At 35.5% G+C, this 27,077-nt stretch overlaps 1 protein-coding gene across 1 annotated transcript in view; it reads left to right on the top strand.

The window, feature by feature from the left end:
• Positions 1-27,077, top strand: part of PTPRN2 (protein tyrosine phosphatase receptor type N2) — a 1,449,868-nt gene that overhangs the window by 172,591 nt on the left and 1,250,200 nt on the right. The window contains exon 2 of the mRNA XM_044678956.1: positions 21,677-21,727. Within this exon, the coding sequence (XP_044534891.1) occupies positions 21,677-21,727 (51 nt within the window). The remainder of the gene's footprint in view (positions 1-21,676; positions 21,728-27,077) is intronic.

Genomic DNA, 27,077 nt, shown 5'->3' on the forward strand with positions numbered 1-27,077 from the left:
ATATATATATATATATATATATATTTGACATTTCGTCCTACACAGTTTGTCACTGTTCCCTCTAAGTATTCTTTTTCTAGCTACTCTGATGATAATAACAATTTTTTAAGTTACCAATATCATCTTTTCTTATAGGAATACAAATCATTTGAACTTATTGGGTCCTTTAAAAAGTTTTTTGTTTGTTTTTTCCCCCTTTCTTAATTACCTTTTTGTGATTCTCTTGAGTTCTGTGTTTGGGCATCACATTTTCTGTTTAAGTCAGGCCTTTTCTTTATTAATGTTTGGAAAGTTTCTATTTTATTAAATGACCATATTTTCCCTACAAAAATATAATTAATTTTTCTGGGTAGTTGATTCTTGGTTGTAGACCCAGTTCTCTTGCTTTCTGGAATAACATGTTCCATGCCTTCTGGTCCTTCCGTGTGGATTCAGCCAGGTCCTGTGCTACCCTAACTGTGATTCCATGATATCTGAATGGGTTCTTCTTAGCAGTTTGTAGTATCTTTTCCTTGGTCTGGTGGTTCTTGAATTTGGCTATAACATTCTTGGGTGTTGTCAATTGAGGATTAAATATAGGAGGTGATCTGTGGATTCTTTCAATCTCCACTTTTCCTTCTTGTTCAAGAATGTTGGGATAATTTTCTTGGATAATTTCCTGTAGAATGATGTCCAGCCTTTTTCTTTTGTCATGATTTTCCCATGGTCCAATAATTCTTAAATTGTTTCTTCTGGATTTATTTTCCAGATATGTAGTTTTGCAATGAGGTGCTTCATATGTTTTTCAATTTTTTCATTCTTTTGATTTTTTTATAGACTCTTGCTGCCTTATGAAGTTCGACCTGAGGTCAAATCTGGTGTCAGATACTTTCTACCTGTGTGACCTTGAACCAATCACTTATCCTCAGCCTCAGTTTTCTCACTTGTCAAATGGAAAGAATAGTAAGATGTGAATTCCAGGGTTGTTGGCAGGCTCAAATGAGATAATAATTGCAAAATGCCCAGAATAATGCCTGATATATACTAGGCACTAACTAAATGTTATCTATTATTAATTAATAATAAATACTTATTGACTGACATTAAAACTTAATAGTAAGAATCAGTTGGCTAATTAATCTTGTTTTATAATTATTTACCCCAAAATCAGTTTTCAATACATAGAATATTAGAACCATTTATCTTTCACTTCTTTCCATCATGAGCCTTAACACATTCTTTTTGTTCATTTTTTCTCTCATATGGTTGAACTAGTTGATTTCTAAGCTCCCTTGTAACTCTAAAGTTAGATTCTGATTAGTATGTATTCTGTTCTTCTGGTTTTGCTTTAGACAATTTGCTTTATTTCATTAAGGTCTTTGCAATATGCCTCATACATGATCTTCATTGCATGAGAGTATTCTTTTACATTGATCTATATTTCTAATTTTCTCTGTGTAGGAACCTCCTGAAATGGAAAACTTTACCACCATTACATACTTTATCTATAACTTCTAGTTTTAGAGAGTTGTTTGGGATATAGAGAATTTAAGTGACTTGCCCAGGATAACTGCAGACTTTGAAATGCTAGGATCAGGCAGAATTTGAACCCAAACCTCCTTGAATCCAATACGTTTTTGTCCACTAGGTGAAACTATCTCTTATTCCATTCTATTGGTATACCAAAATTTATTTAATTATTCCCAATTTGATGGGCATTTAGATTACTATATTTTTTCTTTTGCATTTGCAAATAATGATGCTATGAAAATCTTTGAACAATAAATCATTTAGTTAACAAGTGTTTATTAAGCACTTACTCTGTGCTAGGCATTGGGCCAGGCAAAGGATATAAAGAGAGAACAGGAACAATCCTTGACCTTAAGGAACTATCCTTCTATTGGATAAATTTTTATTCTAGAAAGCACTTTTTTTGCTAGTTTTTTTTTTCTTAACACTCTTGAGGTCTGCTGTTCCCAATGAATATTTTCGGTCAAAGGCTGAGATTATTTTAGTATATGCCAGATTGTCCTCCAAAAAGATTTTAGCTCATAATTCCCTTAGCACTGAATAACCATAATCCTGAAGAGTATTCTGTTAACATTGTTTCATTCTATCTTTCCATCTATCTGAAAATATCCATCTATTCTATCCATCCATCTCTCCCCAATCCTCTCAATTTGTCAACCATCTTACAAATTGATGGGTTAGAGGTAATACCTGAAAGTTATTTTTATTTCTACCTTATTACTTGAGGGTCTAAGAATTTTTTCAAGTGATTACTGACAATTTGTGTTTCAACCTTAGAAAAATGTCTATTTGGTCCTTTATGCTCTATGTTCTATAGTTCAACAGTGTCTTATACATATGAGAAACTCAATAAATATTTCTTGCTTGATATGATTAAAAGCAGTTACTAAATGATCATTCAGTTTTTTCTAGGAATAAGACTACATAAATTTAACAATACCTTGTGGCACTGTGTCAGTTCTCAAGGATTGTTTTAGACCAGTGATTCCCAAAGTGGGCGCTACCACCCCCTGTTGGGTGCTGCAGTGATCCATGGAGGCTGTGATGGCCACAGGTGCATTTGTCTTTCCTATTAATTGCTATTAAAATGAAAGAAAATAATTTCCAGGGGGCTAACTAATATTTTTTTCTGTAAAGGGGGCGGTAGGCCAAAAAAGTTTGGGAACCACTATTTTAGATGATATAAATCCAATTAGACAACAAGCAGAAAAATTTAAATCTGGCAATGATTAACATGTATCCCCTGCCTTGGCTGTATAAGCTTATTTTTAAGTTTTGATTTAATCATATTACTTCATTTTTCCTGTGTTTTTAAACATGAAAAGCTGGTTATCATAATGTATTTCCTCTGATGGACACTTTTTTTACTACCTTCTAGAGTAAGTTTATAAAAATATAGCCTATGACCTCTTCAGAGTATGGTCAATCAGAATGGGCTCATAGGGTTCATAGTTTTCATTGACTGTTTACATATTTTGTGATTGCTCCAGAAAGCTGAGTGAATTTGCCAGCCTATTTCTTGAAACTCCACAGGCCATTTATCTCTAACTGTGCCCTACTTTTTGCATAGTGTTGAATTTCTGCCACATCTGAGCTCCTTTGTAGCCAGGAGCAGGTTCTGGTATGATAGAGATTTAAGAAATGGGATTTAATTCTTGTCATTCTTGAGAAGGGTGACAATACACATCATTTTCATTCCCTTCCTCCCCTCCAAAAAATTACTAGGCTGATTTTTAAGATGCATGAATTTTGATTTGAAAGCATTAGCTCATTTACTAAAAAATCAATTGTACAAATATTTATTAAAGATCTCCTATACTGTATATGAGGCTATGGAGATATAAAGAAAAAATCTACTAAAATAGTTTCTGTCCTCAAAAAGGTTTTGTTCTAACAGATGGATGAACATTTACATAGATAGGTAACTGGAGCAAAGAGGGAGGCCTCATAGAGGAGGAGGTACCTGAACTGTGCTTTGAAAGAAAATAACAATTCTGAGAAGTGATCAAGTTTTCTTTTTTCTTTCTGTTTTCTTCAGGATTGTGAAATAGTTTATGCAAATATATGGAGTTGGAGGTGGAATTATGAGTCTGAGGGAAAAACTAACTAGCCAGTTTGGCTTGAACATAAAGCATGTAAATGGGAATAATTTTAAATTAGGAGGGAGAAATAGATTGGACCCAGGTTGTGGAGGAGCTTCCATGCCAGGCTAGGTTATAGGGGTTAGGTTATAGGTTTTATATAAGAGGCAATAGAGAACCATTGGAAGTTGTTGAAAACAGGAGCCTTAGAAGGAATATTTTTGACAACTTTGTAGATTTGTTGGAGAAGGATAAAGGCTGGAAGTCATCAGTTAGGAGGGAGTTTTGGTAGACCAGGTGAGAGGTTATGTGAAATTAAGACAAGATGGTTTCCATTTTTGCAGAGAGAAAGGAAAAATGCAAAAGATGTGGTGGAAGTACAACCAATAGGAATTGGCATCTCCCTGGTGATGGAGGGGAAAGAATCTAGAATTATTCTCCTATTACAAAGTAGAGTGACTGGAAGAATTGTATCTTCAATAGAAAAAGCAATGTTTGGAGGGACATTTAAAAGAGAAGATAAATTCTATTAAGGTTGTGCTAAGTTTGAGATGCCAAAAGAACTAGGTAGAAAGCTCCAGTGGACACCTGGAAATATGAAAAAAGAAGTAAGCATAGCTATTAGGCTATATACATAGACTTAGAGGTAATTTGTATATAGTTGATAATTGATTTCATTGAAACAGATTATACTGTGGGAGAGACTGTAGAGAGCGGCAAGTGGATCCACCACTGAGTCTTGGAGGATACCAGCACTTGGAAGGTGAAAGATGAATTATGAACTGGCATATGATACTGAGAAGAAATAGTGAACTTAAATATAAGGAGAACCAGGAAAGGACCTTTTCACATCTAGAAGGAAACAGGTAGTTAAAAATATGAAAAGATAAAATTAGAACAAGTAGGATGACTGAGGAAGAAACATTACATTTAGCAAAGTAGTTTCAGGAGAGTTGTGAGGTCTAAAGTCAGATGTCAAGGGAATGGGAAATAAGTATGGAGTTGAGTAAGCTGAGACAAAAGGCATAAAATGGAACTGGAAATTTAGCAGTGAAAGGGAGAAGAAATATGGAATGATAAATCTTGAGAGGGTGACACATTAAGTTAAAGTTTTTTTAAAGATGGGGAAATTTGAGAATGTTTGTAATGTAGGTAAAGTCTGTGGGTGATAGAGAAAAATCACACACACACACACACACACACACACACACACAAAATGATCTATGGAGAAAGCCCTTGGAATATGAGGTAAGGCAGAAGTATCAAAGCAGCTGTTGGGCTGCATGAGGTCAGTAACACACTCAAGTATGATCTGAACTAGATTAAAATGTAATTGGAAATACTTAACAAGATAAATAAGTATAATAAACCATAAATAATGTTAATAGTGGTTTTCTAAGTCAATGTTTGGGCCCTTAGGGGTCCTTATGTTTAGTTAGTGGTCCCTGTTTCTATGGCAACACTGCAGTATGAGATTGAGATCAAGGGCACAATTAGTGGGATTAATCTTGTCTAGAAGGGCTATTTCTTCCTCAGAGACTAGAACAAAGGAGGAGGTTGGGTTAAAATATGTAAATGTTTTGAAGTATTTCATTGAGAGATGAGGAATTCATGCTAGATGGCCTTGCTTTTTTCAAAGTAAGAAGCAAAATTACCTGTGGTTTAAAAAGATCATTGGAAGGGATGTTGGCGGGTTGGGACAGCTGCTGTATGAGATATGACCGAGTGCAAATTAGGAAATAACAAATTTATGATGCTCTACATTGAGGACTGTGTTGTGACTAGATTACATGGATTTGCAGGGAACCATCTGACCTAGAGTTGTAAAGTGAGGAGGCATGTGGTGGGCATCATCTAGAATTGTGAATAGATAGAGTATGAAGAGAGATAAAAGAAAAAGAAATTCAAGAGTGTAGGATGGTGTGTAGTGGAACTGGTTAATTATAGAGTCAAGTGAAGAGAGGAAAGTGAATCCTGGTTAAAGATGATGCATGAGGAGCTAGGTAGAGATAGAGAGACTGCAATATACAGGGAATGTGAAGAATTAATTTACATTGGATGAGGCAGAAGGAGAGATGGAAATCCAGAAAAATAGTTTAACTTATCATCTGATATTATGGAAGCAGAGACATTGCGGATATAAGTGAGATTTAAGACATGGTTATGTCCATTAGTGACTGGGTTAGAATGCAGCTGAAATTCATGAGATGGAAGGAGGGTTTTTATGGGGAGACAAGAATATTCAAAGGAAGGGGTGTATGGTTGGAGAAAGAGAGTGTTGTAAGATCAAAATTAATATCCAATAACTCCAAGTATTATATTTTATAAGGTTTATTAATAATCACTTAAGTAGAGGAAATAAGAAGAGAAAAGTAAAAGTCTGAGTAAAGAGAAGTTTTCCCAGCCATGTTAGCAGGGAGAGAGAGAGACAGTCACACACAAACTTTATCTCCAAAATGTAAGGACGTAATGTTAGAAGGAAAGTGGGATGCTGGGAGAGAGAATTCTGGAGATCTATAGTGTGACCCAAATACTTAGTTCTGTAAGGAATAGATAGACAGATCTGGAGACTGGTAGCCTACAGTATCTAAGAACTGGACCCATTTTGGGGGCAGTTAGGAGGCATGGTAGATAGAAGATAAGACCTCAAGTTAGGAAGAGTAATTCAAACTGAATCTCAAATAGTCATTGTGTGATCCTGAGCAAGTCACTTCATCTCTGTCTCTATTTCCTTATCTGGTAAAGGAAATGACTATAGTACCTATTTCCCAGGGTAGTTCTGAGGATTAAATTAGATAATAATGTAAAGGGCTTAGTGTAGTGCCAAGAAAAGCTATTAGATGAGATAGCCAAATGCAATGAACTTCAAAGTATAACATGCTGTTAAGGAATGGTAGCAGAATGTTTGTGTGTAGGAATGGGCAAGAGTGTGGTGGGGTGTGGTATGGTGATGGTGAGAGAGGGGAAGGGAAGGAGAAATTGGAGAGGGTGGCCATGGTTGTGTTACCATTATACATTATAATAACAGCATTTATACAGTACTTTAACATTTGCAAAGCACTTGTACATATGCATTTCATTTGATCCTCACAATGATGCTTTGAAATAAGATCTATTATTATATTGTGTTATAGAGGAAGAAACAGAGACTTAGAGAGAATAAGTAACTTGCCTAGAGTTATCTAAGGTGAGATTTGAACTAAGGGGTTTCTCCCTCCAAGTCCAGCACTCTGTGTATTGATTGTATTACCTAGCTTACTCATTTCAGGAGGAAAGAAAATTTGACAGAGCCAACTTTGGAAAGGTGGAGGTAGGGGAAAGTACAAGCTGTGAAAGTTGAGGTTGTTTTTGACTGAGAGGAATGAAGATGTTGGGGGGACATGCTGTCTTTAATTCTGAGTGGAGAGAAAGCCAGGAACTGGCTTTCAGAGCTCTTAATTGAGAATCTTGTCTCCCTTGGAAAGTATCATAGGCTGTGCCCAAGGCAAGTGGAATAATGTGTGTTCTTAGCTGAGAGAGGTGACAGAGGTACCACCCCACTGAGAGTGGATGGATGTTTGGGAAACATAAAAGTGGGGCGAGTGTTTACTTAGTTGAAGCTTCATAAATGTTTTTGATGTATTGATTTGCTGAGGAGGCTGCCATTCTATGGAGAGAGGGACAGGGAACATTGACCCTAGCTGTCAGCTGGTAGCTTTCCATTTTATTGAATTATACTTGCTAACTAGATACTAAATGTTGTTTCTATGCTGCTGAAGGATTGTAAGTAATGTTAGCACCCTCTAAATTTAGCCTAGTGAAAAGCCCTAGTCATCCTTTCCTAGTTATGACTGATGAACTCACTGAGAAATGAAGCAGAGTGATATATGAGAAAGATCCCAAATATGACAGGAACTCTCTCTCTCTCCCCTTGTCACTGTCTCATACATATGGATCCTTTAGTAGGAGGTCTTTGCAAACTAAGGTACAAACAAAAAAATGAGGGAATTGGTAGATGATAATAATGTTCTAGGAGGGATATAACAGAAATTTCACCTAGTAATTTTTGTTATTTCTTTCCTGTGCTTTATGATTTTCCATATTAATATACATAATAAACATAATGATACACTCTTTAGGATGCTGGTGTTAGGAGATAGGTCTTGTAGACTGAGCTTTTGTTGTATTATATGTGGAGGGAAATGATTTATTTCTTCAACCCAAAGAGATGGTTATCTAACGTTGCTTGAAGACTTTCAGTGGCATTGAACTTGGTAGTTCATAAGACCATTCTATTGCTGTGAAGCTTTAATTGTTTGAAAGTTTTTCTTCCTTGTTTCGAACTGACTTTACCTTTTGTAATTTCTTCTGAGTGGTCTTCCGATCATTCAGTACAGACAAAATCAATCTGCTCCCATTTCTAAAGGGCAGTTTGGTGTTTCTAATCTTTTTCATACCAAACATTTATAATTTCTTTAATAATTTCTCATGATATGCTTTCTGGAATTTTCTCTATCCAACTGACCTCCTTTTACCATACTCAAATTTGTCAGTATCTCTCTTTAGATATGGTACCAGAGCACAATGCAGTATTCCACATCTGCTTTGGCAAACATGGATTACAGTAGGACAGGGCTATTACTTTCTTTGTTCTGGACATAAACTCCTCAATTCAGTCCAAGATGGCATTAGTTTTTTGTTTTTATTTTTGGCAGACACATTGTACTACTGACTCATATAGGACTTGTGGTTAATACAAGGCCCAAATCTATCTTTTTTCTTTGAACTGTTAAGTCCAATTACACCATCATATCTAAGATCTATTTATCTCATATGTATGGATTCTTTAGTAGAAATGCATTAATCACCCTTTTGGTGAAAACCCTTTCTCTAAAAAATAAAATAAAAGGTTAAAAGGAAAACTGGAAGTTTGGAAAATAATTTATATAGTCATCTAAAATATATAGGTAAATTTGTCAAATATATAGGAATATGATCCATTCCCCAACTGATAAATGTTCACATGATATGAACAGATAGTTTTTGGATGAAGTAACCCAACCTTTATGGAGAGCAATTTGGAATTATGTTCAAAGAGTTTTAAAACTGTGTATATTTTTGACCCAGCAATACAACTATTAGATTTATTTCCTAAGGTGATCATGGCAAAAAGGAAAATGATTTACATGTTCTAAAATATTTAATACAGTTCTCTTTGTGGTGTTAAAGAACTAGACATTGAAGCAGTGCCCATCCATTGGGGAATGGCTAAACAAGTTGCGGCATATGATTGCAATGGAATCCTACTTCACCATAAGAAATGACAAACAAGTTAATTATGGAAAAAATATGAAAAAACCTACATGAAATTATGAAGAGTGAAACAAGCAGAATCAAGAAAGCATCGTGTACAGCAATGGAAATATTATTTAAAGAATGACTTGTATACTTCCATCTTCAAAGTAAAATAAAACATAGTTTTATATATATACATATATCTTTTTTGTCATATGATGACTTCCCTAATATGGGAAGAGATGGAGGGAAGGAAGTTAACAAGGTATTTTAGTGCAGCAAATAAATAAATAATTTAAATTTACAGGATAAAAAATATTCCTTCTTGTATTTTCTATCAAACTTAGCTAGCCTGTTATTAAAAAGGATGAACTTCTAGGAGTTTTGGAAGTTCCAGTAATATTTCCAAATATTGAGCAATACTTTTTTAATAGATGACACAGAGGGTAGAACACTGAACTTGGGATCAGGAATACTCATCTTCATGAGTTTGAATCCAGCCTCAGATCCTTCTTAGTTATATGACCGTGGGCAAGTCACTGTTTGTTTCAGTTCCTCAGCTATAAAAATGAGCTGCAGAAGGAAATGACAAACCACTCCATGATCTTTGCTAAGAAAACTCCAAAATGGGGTCATAAAGAGTCAGAACAAGATAATTTTCAGATATCTCAGTTTTTGCTTATGGAACCAAGTTTAAGTAACATGCTTAATCTCACACAGCAAATTAGTTACAGAGGCAAGAGTAGAACCTCCATTTTCTCACTCCCACTCTGGGATTCCTTCCAATGTGAATAATTACCAGCTAATTGATATGGTTTATAATTTGGGATTCTTGTATATTGATTTTGGGATGCCCTTCTGTTCATCATTATGCTTATATTTGATTAGCTGTAGGCCAGAGCCATAAGGATTATGATCCTTCTTTAATGACATTCATTTGAAACTTACAAAGCACTCTCAAGTAATAGAATTTTATTTTTGTTTTTGGTTTTGTTATAAAGAGAAAATCAAAAGAAAAATGAATTGCACTTACAGACTAGTTTTCTTTCTTTTTTTGGTTACACTAAGAGAAGATATTTTCTGGATTATTTTTTACTCACAAAAAATTGGTTTTGTATTTTTTTAAGTTAGAAATGTACTTGTGAGAACTTTTTCTTATCATTATATTTATTGATAGTATAAAAAAGAGAAAAAGAACCCTGAATGTAGGACTCTATTTTCCCCTTTAGAATTTTTATCTTGTTCAGTAATAACTATTTTACTGAGCTAAAAGCATTTCAAACTTTTATTTTGGTTATGGGCATTGTGGGAAGGTGGCAGAGTAGGGCATGAAGATTCTTTGCCCTCATAATACCCCCCCCAAAACCCAAAAATAACTCCATGGAATCAATGCTAAAAGTTGCAAAAATATACAGAACTAGAGTGAAGTTGAATAGCCAGGGAAACTAGGAAGGAAAGTTTTTGACTTCTTTGGCCTCAGAACCATTTCATGTGTAAACAACATGGAATCCACAAGACAGCCCCTGGAAGAAAGAGGAGAGTAATGTAGTTGCTGAGGTACTAGGGCTCCATCAGCTGTGGTCACTCCCAGGAGAGTAGAGTGCCTGGTTGCTGTCATAGGGGGAAGGTGGACTAGCTCCTTACAGTTGTAGTGGCAGAATTACCTGTGGTATCCATTTGGAACACCTGTGATCAATCACAGATTGGAGCTTGAATAGGGGACTTGGAAGTGCATTGGACTCTGGAATTTAAAAACTGGTATAACTAAATAGGACCCAGGAAAAAACAAACACACAAAATAATCCGGAAACCTGAGGTATCACAGCTCAGCACCTTAGGAACTGTGGGACTCTATAAAAAAGCCAATAATTAAGTCTATTGGCCTGGATGCTAAAATAAAAAAAAGCAAGTAAAAGAGAAAGAACTCAACTATTGATAGCTATGATCAGATCAGGGAAAATCACGGCTCAAACTGAGGATTATAAAGTAAAAGCACTACTTCAAAATTAGCAAAGAAATACATTAAATAGCCACAAGATCAAAAAAACAGTTATTGGAAGAGTTTTAAAAAGACCTCAAAAACCAAATGAGAGAGGTTGAGGAAAAATCAGGAAAAAAGGAGCAATGCATGAAAATCAAGAAAATTGTGAAAGAAAGACCACCCAAATGGAAAAAGGGATCCAGATACTCATGGAAGAAAATAATTTATTAAGAACTAGAACTGGACAAGAAGAAGCTAATAATTTCCTAAAATAGCAAAAAATTATAAAGCAAAATAAAAGAATGAAATAATAGAAAAGAATATGAAACAACACAAAAACAACTGACCTGAAAAATCAAGGAGAAACAGTACAAGAATAGTTAGACTCCTGGAAAGATATGATAAAAAAGTCTAGTCATAGTACTCCAAAAATTACCAAGGAAAATCAGAAATCTGAGAATGAAAGGGTAAAATAGAAATGGAAAGAATCCACTGATCACCACCTCAAAGTGACCCAAAGATGAAAATGCACAGAAACATCATGACTAAGTTCTATAAATCCCAGATAAAGAAGACAACACTACAAGCAACAAGAAAAAAAAATAATATTATGGAGGTACAGTCATAACAAGACTTAGCAGGCACAACATTAAAAGGACACAAGAAATGGAACACAGTATTTCATAAAGCAAAAAAATAGGGCTTGTAATCAAGACTAACATATCCAACATAGATGAGCATAATTATAAGATAAAAATGAATATTTAATGAACTAAAGGAGTTTCAACTATTCCTGGGGAAAAACACAAAACTCAGAAAAATTTTGATATATAAGAAATAGATAAAGGTAATGAAAGACTAATCATAAATTTAAAAGGTCAAATTGTTTGATTCCTGTACTGGAAAATGTCATCTCTAGCCCCAGGGAATGGCAACAATGTCTAGGTATTTTGAATGGGCATGTATGGATGGAAGACATGAGGTTGTGATGAATGAGCCAAAATGGTAGATGAGTAGACCAGGAGGACATAGGATGGAAACTTATATGGAGGAGGAATGAATACTATGCCTTGGAGGAGAGGAGGGTGAATAAAGAGAAAGGATAAGTGGATAAGAAAAGGGAGGGAAAGAAGTGATGCCTAGAGAGGAGTACATATCAAAAGGTAGGGTAAGAGGAGGAGATAGGGACTTTTAAGACAAGATAGGGGAGCAATTTTAGAATGAAACTTATATCAAGGAGTAGAAAGGCATAATTGGGGAGGATAAGAAAGGGATTTTTGGAAGGTGGCTAGAATAAAAATTAAAAGGTAAGGGGGGAGGGAACCTAGAGGGATCTTTGGGAAATGGACAAATTTGGTACTAGAAGTGTGAGGAGAGAGGACAAGGGAAGTTTTGAGGAAGGTGTGTGAATCAGAGAGATATTGGTCAAAGAAAAACAGATATCTGAGGGAGGGATACAGCATAAAAGGAGGAAGAAATAGGACAAAGGAAGAATGGAGTAGATAAAAATGCACAGCTAATAACAATGACATTGAATGTAAATAGGATGGATTCACCCATAGGAAGAAAATGGATATCAGAAATGTCTTTTAAAAAACTACACCTAACAATGTGTTGTTTACAAGAAACACACTGAAAATGAGAAACACACATTGAGTGAAGGTGAAGTGCTGAAGCAGAATATACTGTGCCTCAATGGATCCAGACAAGTCAAGGATAGCAGTCATGATCTTTGAAAGAGTTGGAGCTAAAATGGATATAATTGGAAGTGATGCATAGAATAAAACTATATTATGCTGATGGGGTACTATAGATAATGAGCATTATTAATATTGGATTTGTATGAACCAAGTGTTATAGTTTCAATGTTTTTAAAGGAAAGAGTAAATAAGATACAGATGGAAATTGGTAACGAAATAATAAGAGTGGAGGACTTTAATTTTATACTCTTAGAACTAGATAAATCTTTCTTAAGTTTTGGTTAGAAGTTAAGGAGATGAATAGAACCTTAGGTAAGTTAAATATGATAACTATTTGGAAAGCCCCAACACACTTGCATGAGGTTAATAATAGATACAAGCCTAAGCATACTCACAATGCAAACACAGTTTCTGGTGGGTCAATAATGGTTCAGAGGGCATAAATATTTCGCAAAAGGCTTACTTTAACACTGATCATACTATGGAGGTAATCCTGCATTTGTGAGGAGTTGTGGCATTGGAACAAAAGTTCTACTTGGTATGACTAGCTGGAAAGACTTGGTTTTGGAAAGTGTATGGTCTTGGCAACAGATTGTAAGGACAGATCTAGTTAAATATGGTCCTGGTAATGTATGTTAACTGAGAACCAGATGGGTTAAGTTCATCAAATTAAACGCTGATAGGAGTTGTGTTATTTGAAATTTTGGGGGTTTCATTGAGAGGTATTTGGGGCTTATTTGAGCCTTAAAATATTTAGATATATGACAAACTTCCTGTGGAAGTTTAGGGGACTTTGAAACTACATTTTCCATGGTTCGATGGGTTTCCAGTCTTGATGTGAACAAACGTAAAACGCAGCTTAAATTGGGAGGTTGGGCTTGAGACTTCCTTTTTGGTTACCTGCCTGCTGATTGGTAAGTTGCTCTCTTTGGCACAGGAGAAGGCAGGCATGTGGTCTATGGGGAGAAAGGTCTGGCGGGGTATTTTGAATTAGATCTTAGCAGGCGTGTGGTGATTTCTTTATTTTACCAACATGGCCATAATTAAAATATTACTTCTCCTTTTACTCTCAGTCTATATTTTTTATAATTATTACAGAGTAGAGAAACAGGCCTAATATTACATTGCTAGAGCAGCTATGAATTTTTTTTAGAAAACAAGATGGAAATATAAATTAAGAGCTATAAAGCTATTCATGCTCATTTGCATAGGGATCTCATTACTAGGATTAGGCCTTAAGAGCATTATTGAGAGGGTAAAAAGTTGTGTATGTATGAAAATATTCATGGAAGCTTTGCTTGTAATGACAAAATAACTGAAAATAACACAAATACAATGATTGGGAGAAATAGCTGCATAGATTGTGATATTTGAATGTAATGGATTATATTATGTTATTAGAAAGGATAAATATTGGAAATATAAAGAAAATAAGGGAAATATATGAAGAAATAAAAAGAGAACAAGAATAATATATACTATGATTACGTTTTAAAATGGTCACAAAATCAAGAGAAAAAACATAAAGTAAAACAAATCCAAAGGGAACTAAAAAGCAGAGGATGTTTACATTAGCACACATATAATTTATATATATTTAAAACTAGTTATAAACAATGTGGAGTTTGTGGCTTTGTACATAATTTTTATGCATTGGTTCATTTAAATGTTTTATGGTGGTGGTGGTGGTTGATGGCGGTGGTTATTAAGCATATAATAAAAAAAATTGAAAAAAATCTATTTTGTTTCCCTCCCTGGATTTTCATCATCAACAGATTTAATAAACATACCTTCTTGTAGCTTCTTGTGTCACTGATAAAGATGGTGGTGATCAGAGCCTTGTAACATGCCCCTTGAGAGCCATCTTTCCAAGTTGATATTTATCCATTAATATATGATCCCCTTGTTCAGTTACAAATGCACTTTCATCCAACCTGTATTTATCCATTTTGTCCACAAAGAATCTGAAGAAATTGTCCAATGTTTTGATGACATAGTGATCTCATCTCCCCTTTTGACTGCCTTTTTGCCTAGCCACGAAGATAAATTCGGTCCGCCTATTACACTAGGTTAGAGAGAGTGCTTTCCTTCTGCATACCCAGTCTGTTCTGACTATATTCCATAGTTCCATTGTCAAAAAAACAGGGAGTGTAGAAGAAGCAGAACAACCTCATTATTGATATATCAGAATCAAAGTAATCATCTAGATGGAGACATGTCAGGTTTTGGCCCAATTGTTCTAGTGGTAAACATACTGCTTCTCCTCCTTTGGGCTTAAACAGTTCAGAAACTCCTTCTGGATAATCTATAGGTATCTCTAACTTGACATATCCTAAAAGAAAATTCATATGCCCTTCTCAACCCATTTGTCTTCTAATCTTTCCACTTCTTTCAATGGCACCATTATTTTCTTAGTTACCCAGTTTCATAGTCATGCTGGATTTTTCACTCTTCTTTGTCCTCCTAATTAATCAGTTGCCAAGTATTGATGAATCTATTTCTATGACACCTCTCATATGTGTCCTTTTCTCTTTATTCATTTAGCCTCTAATATGCCTTACCATTTGTTAACTATACTATTGAAATAATTTCTCTGTGGCTAGTTTCTCTTTTAACACATCCTCTATACAGTTATTATATTGATATTTGTAAAACACAGATGTGATCATATCATTTCAGTCCTTTTCCCAAAAACCTCCAATGCCTTCCTAATGTCGTTAGGATAAAATATGAATTCCTCAGTGGAGCATTTAAATCCTTTCAAAATATATCTCTAAACTACTTTTCCAGTATTATTTTATATTATTCGCTTTTATATGTTCTTTGGTTCCAGTCAAGTAGGTTTTCTAAGTGATTCCTTTACGTGACTTTCTGCTTCCTTCCTCCATGCTTCCTTTACAAAAGTGATTCCTCATGTGCGGAATGTATTCCTTCCTCATCTTGCTTTGTGAAATGCCTAATTTTGTTAAAAACAAAACTCAGGTGTTATCTCTTATAGGAGGCTTTCCGCAATCTCCCCAGCTTACCTCTCCCTCTCATTTAATTTTACTTTGTCTCATGTTATGCATATTTTACATTTGTGTACATCTTCCTTTAGGCTCAGCTTTCCATTTTCTTCTTTTATTCATTTGAACAAGCAGTATACTCCTTATCCTGTGCTCAGCCTAGAATGAACTATCTCTTAATCTTTGCCTTTTAGAAATAACTTCCTGTTAGTTATGTCTCACATGATACCTTTTTGAGGCAAGTACTGTTCCACTTTTGTCTTGGTATCTGTAGTTCTTAACATAGTGCCTTGTCCATAGTAGATGCATAGTAAATTATTATTGAATTGAATTCAGTTTCCTTGATGACTTTTGTCAGGTTAAAGATCGATCTGATATTGACCTTTTTAAACTTCATTATAAATGCATTCTAGAGTCTAGCCCCTAGAAATAATTACCAGGTGATTCTTTCTTTGCTTTTCTTCTTTTATCCTTCAACTTTGAGATATTTAGATTTTGAATTTCATTCTTTCTGTCTGCCTAAGCCTCTGTCCTATATCTTGGCGAGTCCTATTGATCCTAATAATTCCACACCATCTCTCCTAACAACCCCTTCCTCTCCATTATATTCTGCCATGAATCTAGCTTAAATTTTATCTGCTTTTCTAATGTCTAAGATATTGTAAAGCCTTCTTATCTGTCATCTCTGCCTCCATTTTCTGTGTTCTAATCCATCCTTTACACATCTGAAATAATCTTAATGAATAGATTTGGTCATGTCACTGTTGTCCTCAAAACTTCTTGATTGCCTGTGACATATAGTCTAGATAAAATATTAAGTTTCCAGCCTGATATTTAAGGCTCTTTTCCATCCAACTCCAGTATTTTTGTTCAGAATTATTGCATACCATCCGACTTCTTGAACTCTGTACTTCAAAAGAACTGAACTACTATTTTGATGTCTTCTCATATTTTTTTCTCTCCATGAATATGTGCAGGTTCTTCCTCATGCCAAGGATATATCTCTTCCTCACATCTGTTGACTAAAATACTTTTTTTTTCTTTTAGGGCTCAGCTTAGGTACTACCTATTCTGTGACGATATCCCTAATCTCTTTGTCAAAAACATGTTGTAATCTCTCATCAGGTTTTCCTTCTGACATAGGATATAAACATCTTGAATAGAAATATCAAGATATAATGGAAGAATCACTGGACTGCCAGTCAAAGTTGACTTGGAATAAATTTAGCCCCCAATACTTAATACCTGTCTGCTCTCTAGAAATCACTCAACTTTGCAGAGTTAGAATTTTCTCATATATAAAATGAAGAAAAAAATAATCTGTACTGCTTACCTCACAGTATAAGGATTCAATGAAATAATGTATGTCAATGTTTCTCAAAGCTTGACCTAGTGCCTGGCACATAGGAGGTGCTTAATAACTTTTTATTGATTCATTAATTGAAAGTGTGGCCCCTTGGGATTCTTGAGACTCTTTGAGGGGGATCACAAGGTGAAAGCTACTTTCATAATAAAAACAAAATACTAAAACATTTAACATTTGAAAAGGATAAATATTGATAGATGATTAACAAAAAAGTTCTTTGGGGGATTCTTAAAAATGTTTAAGAATGTAAAGGGCTCCTGAGAACAGAAATGTTGAAATTTACTGATATATATTAAGGGCTTGGTCACAACATCCCAGTCAGGGGAAGATCAAACCAAACATAACCTTCCTTCCTGGTTCAGCTCAAGTTCTATATTCTTAAAGAAATTTGTTACTATCTCTAGTCTCAGTATGATTTCCTCTGAATTCTCTTATCATTAATTTTGTATACCACTCAGTGGAAGTTTAGAATATTCTGCCTTTTATTGCTCTTTAACCATATTTGTTGCATGTCCTATTTCCCACCTAAATCATAAGCTCTTTTAGAACAAGAGCTCTCTTGTATATCTTTGGAGAATTTAACAAAAGGTCAAGAATCTTGAGAAGAGCTTCCCAGGAAATGATTGCTGATGATTAAGATTATGACTGATGCCATCTCCTGCTCTCCATCTTCTTGGTCCTTGCTTAAGAAATCATGACATATGACAACGTGTTTTTGCTCATCTCTACATATTTCTTTTGTATATGGACTTTGCATACAAAGGAAAGACAATTTGACAATGCTATGACTATGTTCTTTTGTATTCAGACTTGCACTATGAAAGCAAATTTCCAGCTAAGGATAGGTATATGTGTCTGATGAAAATTGTGCTAAGTGCCTTTTTTTGGCTATTTAATTGAAATGTATGGCATCTGAATCTTAACCTCTGACTGAGATTTCTCAACCCCATGTCTCATAGCTGAGATTAGGATACTTGTGGGAAGGTTTTTGACTGCTACTTTAGAGAGAAAGTGCTGGGAATAATTTAGCTCTTTAGTTTTAGGGTAGCTCTGACATACTCCCTGACATATGCCAAGGAATGGGATGTGGCAGCCACTGCTGATTTGGAGAATGAAATGAATCTGAGGCACTAGAGTGCACAGGTTGTGCTAAATGTCTGGTAGACAAAATGTCTCTTCCTTTCTCTTGATGATTTATGGTCATAATTACTATTAGTAGGTGGCTGATATTAAAAATGAAATATGGTCCTCCTTCATGTTAGAACAAACAACACACATCAATTAGCAGTGAAATTAGCATATTGACTGGCTGGGTGAAATATGCATAACATTTGTAACTAATAATAAATAACTTGAAATATTGTGATTATTATTTTTTAACCCCATGGTGTATTGGGGGACTTTCTGGTTTGGTGTCTATATTAGTTATATATTTCCCTGGATCCTTCAAAGTCTTTTCAAAGAGTTGGAAAAATGAACTGATCATATTGAGTGTATCAAAGGCATGGATATCCTGGAGGTCAAAAAAAGACTTCTGGACTCATAGGAAGAAGCAAAAAAGGTATGTTAGAGCACTAGATCCCAAATGGACAATGGGCTCCTGGGGGCTCATGAGAATAGGAGAGAACTAAGAATGTGTGCCTTCAATGAGGATTATCATTTTAATATTTATTTAGCACCAGGAAAATATGCTGCTTTTTCATATCTGAAGGTATTATTATTTTTGAAGTGTATGAAGATGCGTTATGATTAATAGAAAGCTGGAACGCATTGCCATTTATGAGTGATATAGAATTTGCAGTGGCTTTTTGTCATGTATTTCTTCAAATAACACATAATAATAATGTTGAGTGGGAATCTACAAAATTTTTATGGACTGAATTAAGGGTTTTCCTACTCAAAAATGGTAGAGAACCGCCATTATAGAGGATAAACATTTAGCTAAACTGGTAGGAAACCTGGCTAATCTGTAGTTTTAGGTATGACTTTTGTCATTATGACTATTTGCTAGTTTATGGGCTGTATTTTGCAACCATCACAGAATGTTACGGGCATTTGTTTTGGAGTATTGGTGCTAAAAGGAACCTTAGGGATTGTTTTGGTCAACAACCTCATTTTGCAGATGAGGAAACAATTTCTGCTTGGTATAGTTAGCTCTGTGGTACAACTTTTAAAATTTTTTCTGTCTGCACTTTTGTTTCTCTTTTCTTCTTCCTTTTCTTCTCTATCTTCTGTTCTTACTCTCATCTCCATCCTCTGCTCTTATTTTTTTTTCTTTTTTATTTATGGCCTTTGCTTTTAGGTTCCTCCAGAGAGAGTTAACTGTAGTACTGACTGTATTCTAGAGTCAACTGCAATCAAAGGATATTTTCTTTATCTATTCTTTCGTTTCTTTTGTTCATAAGAAATATTTATTGAACATGTATTATGTGTACATGCCTCTGTACTTAGTGTTGGAAAAAGGCATAGGAATGCTAAAATCAGAATCAGAGAAACTACCTTTGTGTCTCTGATCTGTCACTTGCTTTGTCATATGGAATTTCTTTAGGTCTCAGTTTCCTAGTGGAAGATAGAAGAAGGGGAAGTTTGGAGAAGGCCAGTCTATCTTCTAAGGTCCCTTATGGCTCTAAGAACACAAAAGAACTTCTACTTTTTAATACTATTGGTGAGGTTAATATATTGACCAATGTGTGAATTACATGGATCTATGAATAATTGTTTTAGAGCTAGAAGGGATTGTAGAGGTCCAGCTCTTCTCTCATTTTGTAGAGGAAGTCTTGAGGCCTATAGAGGTTAAATAACAAACTGTGAATGATAGAGCCAAGATATGAATCCAAGTTTTCTGATTCCAAATCCAAAGTTCTTTCCCCTGTATCTTATGACTTCTCTGTGGCAACAGAGTGACCTGACTCTAATCCTATCACTCAGAATCTTCCTGTGCTAGGCCTGGTATGCAGGTAGAAGATCAAGGAGGCTTCCACATCATTATTGGCCCTCCTAGATTTGCTTGGATGGAGCCTCTAAATCAAAGGTTCTTAACCTAGTATTTGTGAATTTATTTTTTTAATATTATTTACTTATTTTTAAAATTTTAAAATAAAAAAATATTTAAAAAATTGGGTTCCACATTTTCTCCCACTAGCCCCTCCCCTACTTTGAGAAGGCAAGCAATAAGGTATCCCTTATATATGTGAAATTATATGAAATATATTTCCCTATTAGTCATCACAAAAAAACAGAAAATAAAGCGAGAATATTATACTTTGATTTACTCTGAGTTCATCAGTTCTTTCCAGATGTGGATAGCAGTTTTGCTCATGGATCCTTCCAATAAGTCTTTTACCATCAATCATCATTACAGTATTGCTACTGTGTACAATGTACTATATTACTATGGACAATGATCTGGTTCTCTTCAGTTTGCATCAGTTTTTACAGATCTTCCTAGGTATTTCTGAAGTCATGCCCATCTTCATTTTTTATGGCACAATAGTGTTTCATTACAATCATATACCACAATGTTTTTAGCCATTCCCCAATTAATGGACATATCCTCAATTTCCAATACTTTACTACCACAAAAAAGAACTGCAATAAATATTTTTGTACATACATGTCCTCTCTTTGGGAAACAGATCTAGTAGAAGTGTTTCTGGGTCAAAAGGTATGCATAATTTTGTAGCTCTTTGGGCATACTTTCAAGCTGTTCTCCAGAATAATTGGACCAGTCTATGAACTTAAAAAATATTTGGTAATCATTGTAATACAATTGATTTCTTTTGCTATTTTCTGAATTTTATTTACCTTTTATTTTTTTCATTTAAAATTTTATTCTGAGATGATTTATAGACTTTATTAGATCCATGACAAAAGTTGGTTAGGAACCTCTGCTTTAGATTCTCTCTTCTTATCACCTTTAGGATCAAATATAAAGTTGCTTGTTTGGCAATCAAAGCCATAACTTGATACCTTCCTATCTCTCTAGTTATCTTATGTCTTTTCTACCTCTGTCCCCAACCATGTACTTTCTGATCTATTCACAATGGCTTCCTTCATGTTCCTTGCACAAAAGAGACTCCATCTTCTTGATTATATTTTCTCTGACTGTCCGAGGTGCCTTGAATTCTCTACCTTGGTATATCCATTTCCTGACTTGTTAGCTAAAATCTTACATTTTGCAGGAAAACTTTCCTGGTCCTCCTTAACCTTATTGCTTTCCTTCTAAAATTATCTTCAACTTATTCTGTATATCTTGTTTGTATCAGGTTGTTTGCACGTTGTCTCTATTACTGTAGACTGTGAATTCTTTAAGAGCAGGAGCTATTATTTACTTTTCTATCTCTCTCTATATATATATCCCCAGCATCTTGCACAGAGCCACATGCATAGTAGGTGTTTAATAAATGCTTGTCAACTCACCACTAACTGACTAAAGTTTATTCTTTGTATTAAATGCATAAAAGGGAAGATTTAAATCAGGGAAATTGATATGAATTCTCTGGGAATGTGAAGATGTTGGTAGAAATGTTTTTTTTAATAGGCTCAAATTGTGGGCATATTTTTTCAGTTTATGAAGAAAAATAGACAGACTGTAAAGAATCAGACAAAGAAGGGATGTTTAATTTCCTCCCTGTTGTTTATCACACTTAAGGGGAAGCAAACATCTGTCTCAAGTTGGAGCATTAATGCCCAGAGAAGCCTGTATTTTGATGATCCTCTTTTTGGTACTAATCCACCTTTATCTTTGTTGTTCTCAACAGGCTGTTTGTTTGAGGACGACCTTTGTAGACCATTTGAAATCTGTATAAATGGTAAGTAAGGAGTCCTTGACTAACCAATTTCTGCTCCTGAATGTAAACCCTGCTATCTTGAGAGCAGTGCTACTCATGTTGGAAGAGGAATAAAGGGATATGGGAGGGGGGCCTTCTAATTCCTTGGGTGGAAATTTTTGGCATAATTTTGATAATGTACAATATTGCCAAAGAAAGCAGAAAGAGTAGAACCTTGTGTGGATGCAGTTGTAGGGAAGGGAAAATGGAGGATCAATTGAAATGAAAAATGTTCTCTTAAAAAAACACCCTGCAGTATATAACCTGTCAGCAATTTCAAGCTGCTCTTTAAAGGTCTTTGGAGTAAGAACTGGTAGAGCCACCTAAGAGGGATTCTTTGGCATAAAAATAGAGTAATAATCTGGATGGAATATACATTTCCTCTGAGCTTTTGCCATTAATTTTTTTCTTCACTCCTTAAACAATTTGGTTTCATTTCACTACATTTTTGCAACCCTCTAGCTGTCTACAAGTTATTCCTCCCTTCTTCTCCCCCACCCCCTTCTATTAAACAAAGCAGCAGACGTGGCACTCTGCATGAGTAGGTAGAGATCAAAGTCTACTAATGTGGCAGATGAAATGTAGATTGTAGGAATAGCTGGAGTGCCCTGCACACAATATCTTATTGTACTGGGCTGTGTCAACACAACCCTTTATTTACACTGACAAGTAAAGAAAGGAATCAGTTCTTTATCCTGTTGCCTTTGGAGAAATATGACAGAGAAGCATGCCTGTTAGTTATGGTGATTATAGAGGTCGGGACAGCTTCCTTTTAAAAATGAGGATGAACTGACCACCACTCTCCAAAAGGAGTCCTTTCTGCCAGATTTTCATTTGTATAAAGCCATATTGGATAGATGCTTTTCGCATTTGGAAGATGTAGGATTCAGGGATGAGGAGGAGCACTGAGAAGTTCTCTCTTCTCTCTTAACTAGCTGTATGTCCTGCCTTGTCTCTTCACTTCTGTTTTAACTGTAGAAAGAATTTTGGAGTCCAAAAGTTGGGTTCAAACCCTGCCTTTGTCCACTGACTGACTATCTCTTAATCTCTCTGGGCTTTATTTTTCCTGTCTATAAAAAGAAAGGATCATTCTTGATCTCCAAAGTCTCTTTCTTCATTAATATTTTCTAAAATAGAGAATATGTTGGCTTTCCACTCGATTTGAGCCAGAATCAGGAGTAATGGCACAGCTCTTTTCCTTAGGTAAACATAGGTGGAGATAGAACAAAAGCCTCCTGTTTGTGGTTGTGGATCATCTGGCTGCTTTAACAAACTTCCTCCTTCCTCTCAGGCTGTTCTTAATGGTTAGCTGACATGCCAGCTAGACTGGTCCTGAAACACTTGCAAATTAAGTCCTTCCTTCAGCAGATGGAGGATGATTTGATTATCTTAGTGGACCCTTTCTCTCTCTCTCCTCAGCCTTAAAAATGGGGTTGGCTTTACTTTTAGCTCCAGCATCCTTCTGAGAAAGGTCTCATCAAGGAAAAGAGATTCCAGGCAGTTATGAGGTCATCTTTCCTAGAGCTGGTTAGAGATTATACATCTTTAAAGAAAGAATGGACTCTCTTTGGCTGCTGATGGCCTGGAAGCCAAATAAATAACAGGGGAAATGGGGTCAGTAGCTGGAAAAAAACCCAGAAACAAATTAATGACCATTTTAGGGCTTACTTTGAAGAGGAGGTTTTTTTTTCATAATTTTAACAGATGGTGACCTGGGTTAGAACATAACCACATCAAAAATTCTTTTTCTGGGGAGTTTGAAAAATGGTGAATTGAAAATAATAATCACAATAGCTAGCATTCATATGCTTTAAGGTTTGTAGGAACACTTTAAATGCATTATTTTATTTGAGCCTCCAGACATACAAGGGAGAGGTTTTTCCTTTGTATTTAATCTAAAGCTGTGATTTTTACTGGAGAAAATGAACAAAGGATGTGCTGGAGACTGTGCTAGGACAGGGTGTGTATATGTGTACACTCTTGTGTTTGTGTGTGCATGTGAGATTAAGAGAGTTGATTGCTAAATTTTCATTGTATTTGTACCTTGGAAGTTAGCAAATGCCACAAATGAGGGCTTGATTTATTGTTTTGTTGATCATTTAGATTTAAGAAAGTGAAGGAGAAAATGTTAATAATGCAGATTAAACATAAAAGTTCTCCCTGTACATTTTTTCTTTTGGGAAGCTGGTTGTTAATCTACCAGCATGCCACTAACAAATAATTTAAGGTCTTTAAAGGGTTATTCTGGTCCCTGAATGGTTTAAATGACTTGCCCAGAGTATTTAAGCTGGTCTATGGTAGGGCTTGGACATATGTCCTCTTGACTCTGAGGCCAGATCACTGTCAACTCTCTAGGCTGCCTGTTATATAGGAGGTACCCCAGGTATTTATATCCATAAATTAAAGGCAAGGAAACTGAGGTACAGAGATATTAAAGATTTTCTGTATGGTAGTACAACTAGTGAGTTGTGAGAGGTAGAATTTGAAGTCCATTCTGTAAAATATGAGTCCCTTCAGGGTAAGATCTGTTAAATCTTTATTTCTGGTGCCTAGCATAGTGCATGGAGTATAATAGATATTGAACCATTGACTGTTGAATTGAACTGCCCTAAGCTTCCAGCTTCAAGTTTTAGCTCATCAGCTTATTCGTCCACACTTTCTGATCTTAAATCATGAATCTAGCTAAATATATTTGGCTACATGTTAACTATAATTATGAATACTATAAGATCATAGATTTAGAAATGGGAGGAATTGTTGGCATCCTCTAGACGAGTGATGGAGAACCTTTTAGAGACTCAAACTGTTCCCTAATGGCACATGTGAGCCACCCCCTTACTCAAACAGGGGAGGGAGCAAGTGCTCCCATGGGGCTATTGGGCAGAGGGGTGGGTGATATGAAAATGTCATCAGGCACAGTGGAGAGGGGGAAGGGAGCACCCCCTCCCACAGGCATGCCATAGGTTCACCACCATGGCTCTAGATCAATTCTCTCATTTTATAGCTAATGAAACTGAGCCACTGGAGAGCTTAAGGGAGTTTATGCAAGATTACACAAATATAAGTAGCTAAATCAGAATTTGAACCCAGATCCTCTGACTCCAAATCTAACATTTACTAATTCACCATACTGCCATTGCTGCCATCTTGGTCAATTGCTTTTTTAATTCTTTCTCTCTGGTCCAAGAGAGCTCAGACTCCATGAAGAAAACCGTTCTCCAATTGTCTGCCTCTAACTGGTGGCTGGGCTGAATTGTCCTGCAGCAGCCACGCATCTTAAATCCTTTCAAAGGCAGGTAGTATTTCTAGTTTACTTTTCTTTATTCTTAAGATTGTTCTGTAACATAAACTGTTTTTTCTGGTAATCAAATGTAATTCCCCTGTATGTTTGTAGATTAGCAATGCCATTTTTGTATTGTGGCAGTTTTTTCCATTATCTGTTATACTCGGTTACAGCAAAGATTGATTATTAAGAAGCTAGGAATGCGTGTATGTGTGTTTGTTTGATTTGTTGCATGCATAGCATCAAGAATAAAAAAGAACCCTGCAATTTACCTCTGTCCATTACCTCTCTTTGCCTTTGTACTATGGAATTATAGTATATTAGATTAAGATGAAAGCTTTGAATTCCTTGGAAAGGAAAAGCAATTTTCATGTAAATACATCCACATTCCTGATTTGGGGAAACAGATAGTGCTTAGAATTATTTTTAGCACTATTTTAGGTCTACAAAGAAACAAAACTGGCCTTAGAACATTGTACTCTGCTTCACTGATGTGGGAATAATAAAATAGAAATGTCTACTGTCTTTGAAAGGCCTGAAGATATACCATGACTGCTAGAGACTAGACAGTTCAGTCCAGGCCTGGGTTTGAAGCAAAGAGACCTAAGTTGGACACATTTTCATTATTTCATGGATTTTGGATTAGAGGAATGAACACGCAAATATAGCTAATGGATAATGGTCTTCCCCACAGAACAGAAAGAAATACAGGCCATCTAGGAAACTCACTTATAGATCTTCTGGGCCATTAGATTATTTAAATAACTTCCCATCCCTAATCTTTATTGTTTCCACCCCAGTCTTCTAAATTAGTATTTGACAATGTTTAACTTTCCTGGGAGCTGGGTTTACTCTTAACTCTACCTTGAAGATTTGGATGTAGCATTATTTAAGTCCTGTGTGTCATCCTTGCAATTCAATCAACATTGATTAAGAGTTTACTCAATAGATGTTAAGCTTAGACACAGATGAAACAGTACTGCCTTCCAAAAGCTACCATTTTGCATCTCTCTCCTTCTTGGTTAGCCTGTCTTTCCTCCCTCAATCTCAATAAGTCTCATATTGCCCACTGGGTCTCTCCTTGTATTCTTTGAGAATGAGAAGCATTCTAGTATCACCTGAAGCATAATAGAATTAGGGAATAAATCTGCAACAGGACAAGTCTACACTTGCTGCCTGAATTTTAAAAAGTGATGTATAGTGTTTTCTTTTTTAGAATTATTGTGCCACCCCACTCCCTCCCTCTAGTCAGCATCATCAACACTGTTCTATTTTTCTATTCCTTAGTTTTTCAGATCATCTGCAACAACATCTTTGTTATTTTTCATCTTATTTACTGCATATGCTATTATAAATATGAATATGTATATATTCACATTTTCAGCTAGGAAATGTTTCTAGGTATGTAGCTATGCTCTTAGAATGTAGTCAGTGCCCATTTTCCTACTAAGTGAAAGCCAAAGTCTCAAAATATTGCATTATTCTCCATGACTGCAGATGACTCAGTGAAACAGCTCCCACAAATAATTAACTATAGAGGCAGGTTCATGGTTTCATTAAGACAAGCCTCATTGGCATTCATTTAAACTTACTGCATGTCGACTTATTAAGACTAATTGAATCAGTGCTTTAAGATTACCATCTTCATAAAAACTCAAGTAAACCATTAAGTACCAATGTTTCAGTGTTATACCGGAATATAAACTAAGACACTAAGGAAATAGACACTGTCATCTCAGTTCTGTAATCTGTTTATGACCAAACTGGATTGTAAGCCCTGTTGAGGTCTGGCTGACAGCAGCTAACAGAGATCATTTCCCTTGTCTGCTATAATCTGTCACAGCATTAAGCATATCTTTGAGAAACCTGGTAGCTGAAGCCTCTAGTTTATAATCAAGATATCCCCATTCATCTACCTCATCCCAGCTGTGTGCATTGCAAGTGTAGTATCTTAGTATAGGGAGGCTAAAGTGCTAGCTTCAGTCTCTCTCTCTCTCTCTCTTTCTCTCTCTCTCTCTCTCTCTCTCTCTCTCTCTCTCTCTCTCTCTC

This window comes from Gracilinanus agilis, chromosome 5 (genome assembly GCF_016433145.1).
Source record: "Gracilinanus agilis isolate LMUSP501 chromosome 5, AgileGrace, whole genome shotgun sequence".
Classification (NCBI taxonomy): Eukaryota; Metazoa; Chordata; class Mammalia; order Didelphimorphia; family Didelphidae; genus Gracilinanus; species Gracilinanus agilis.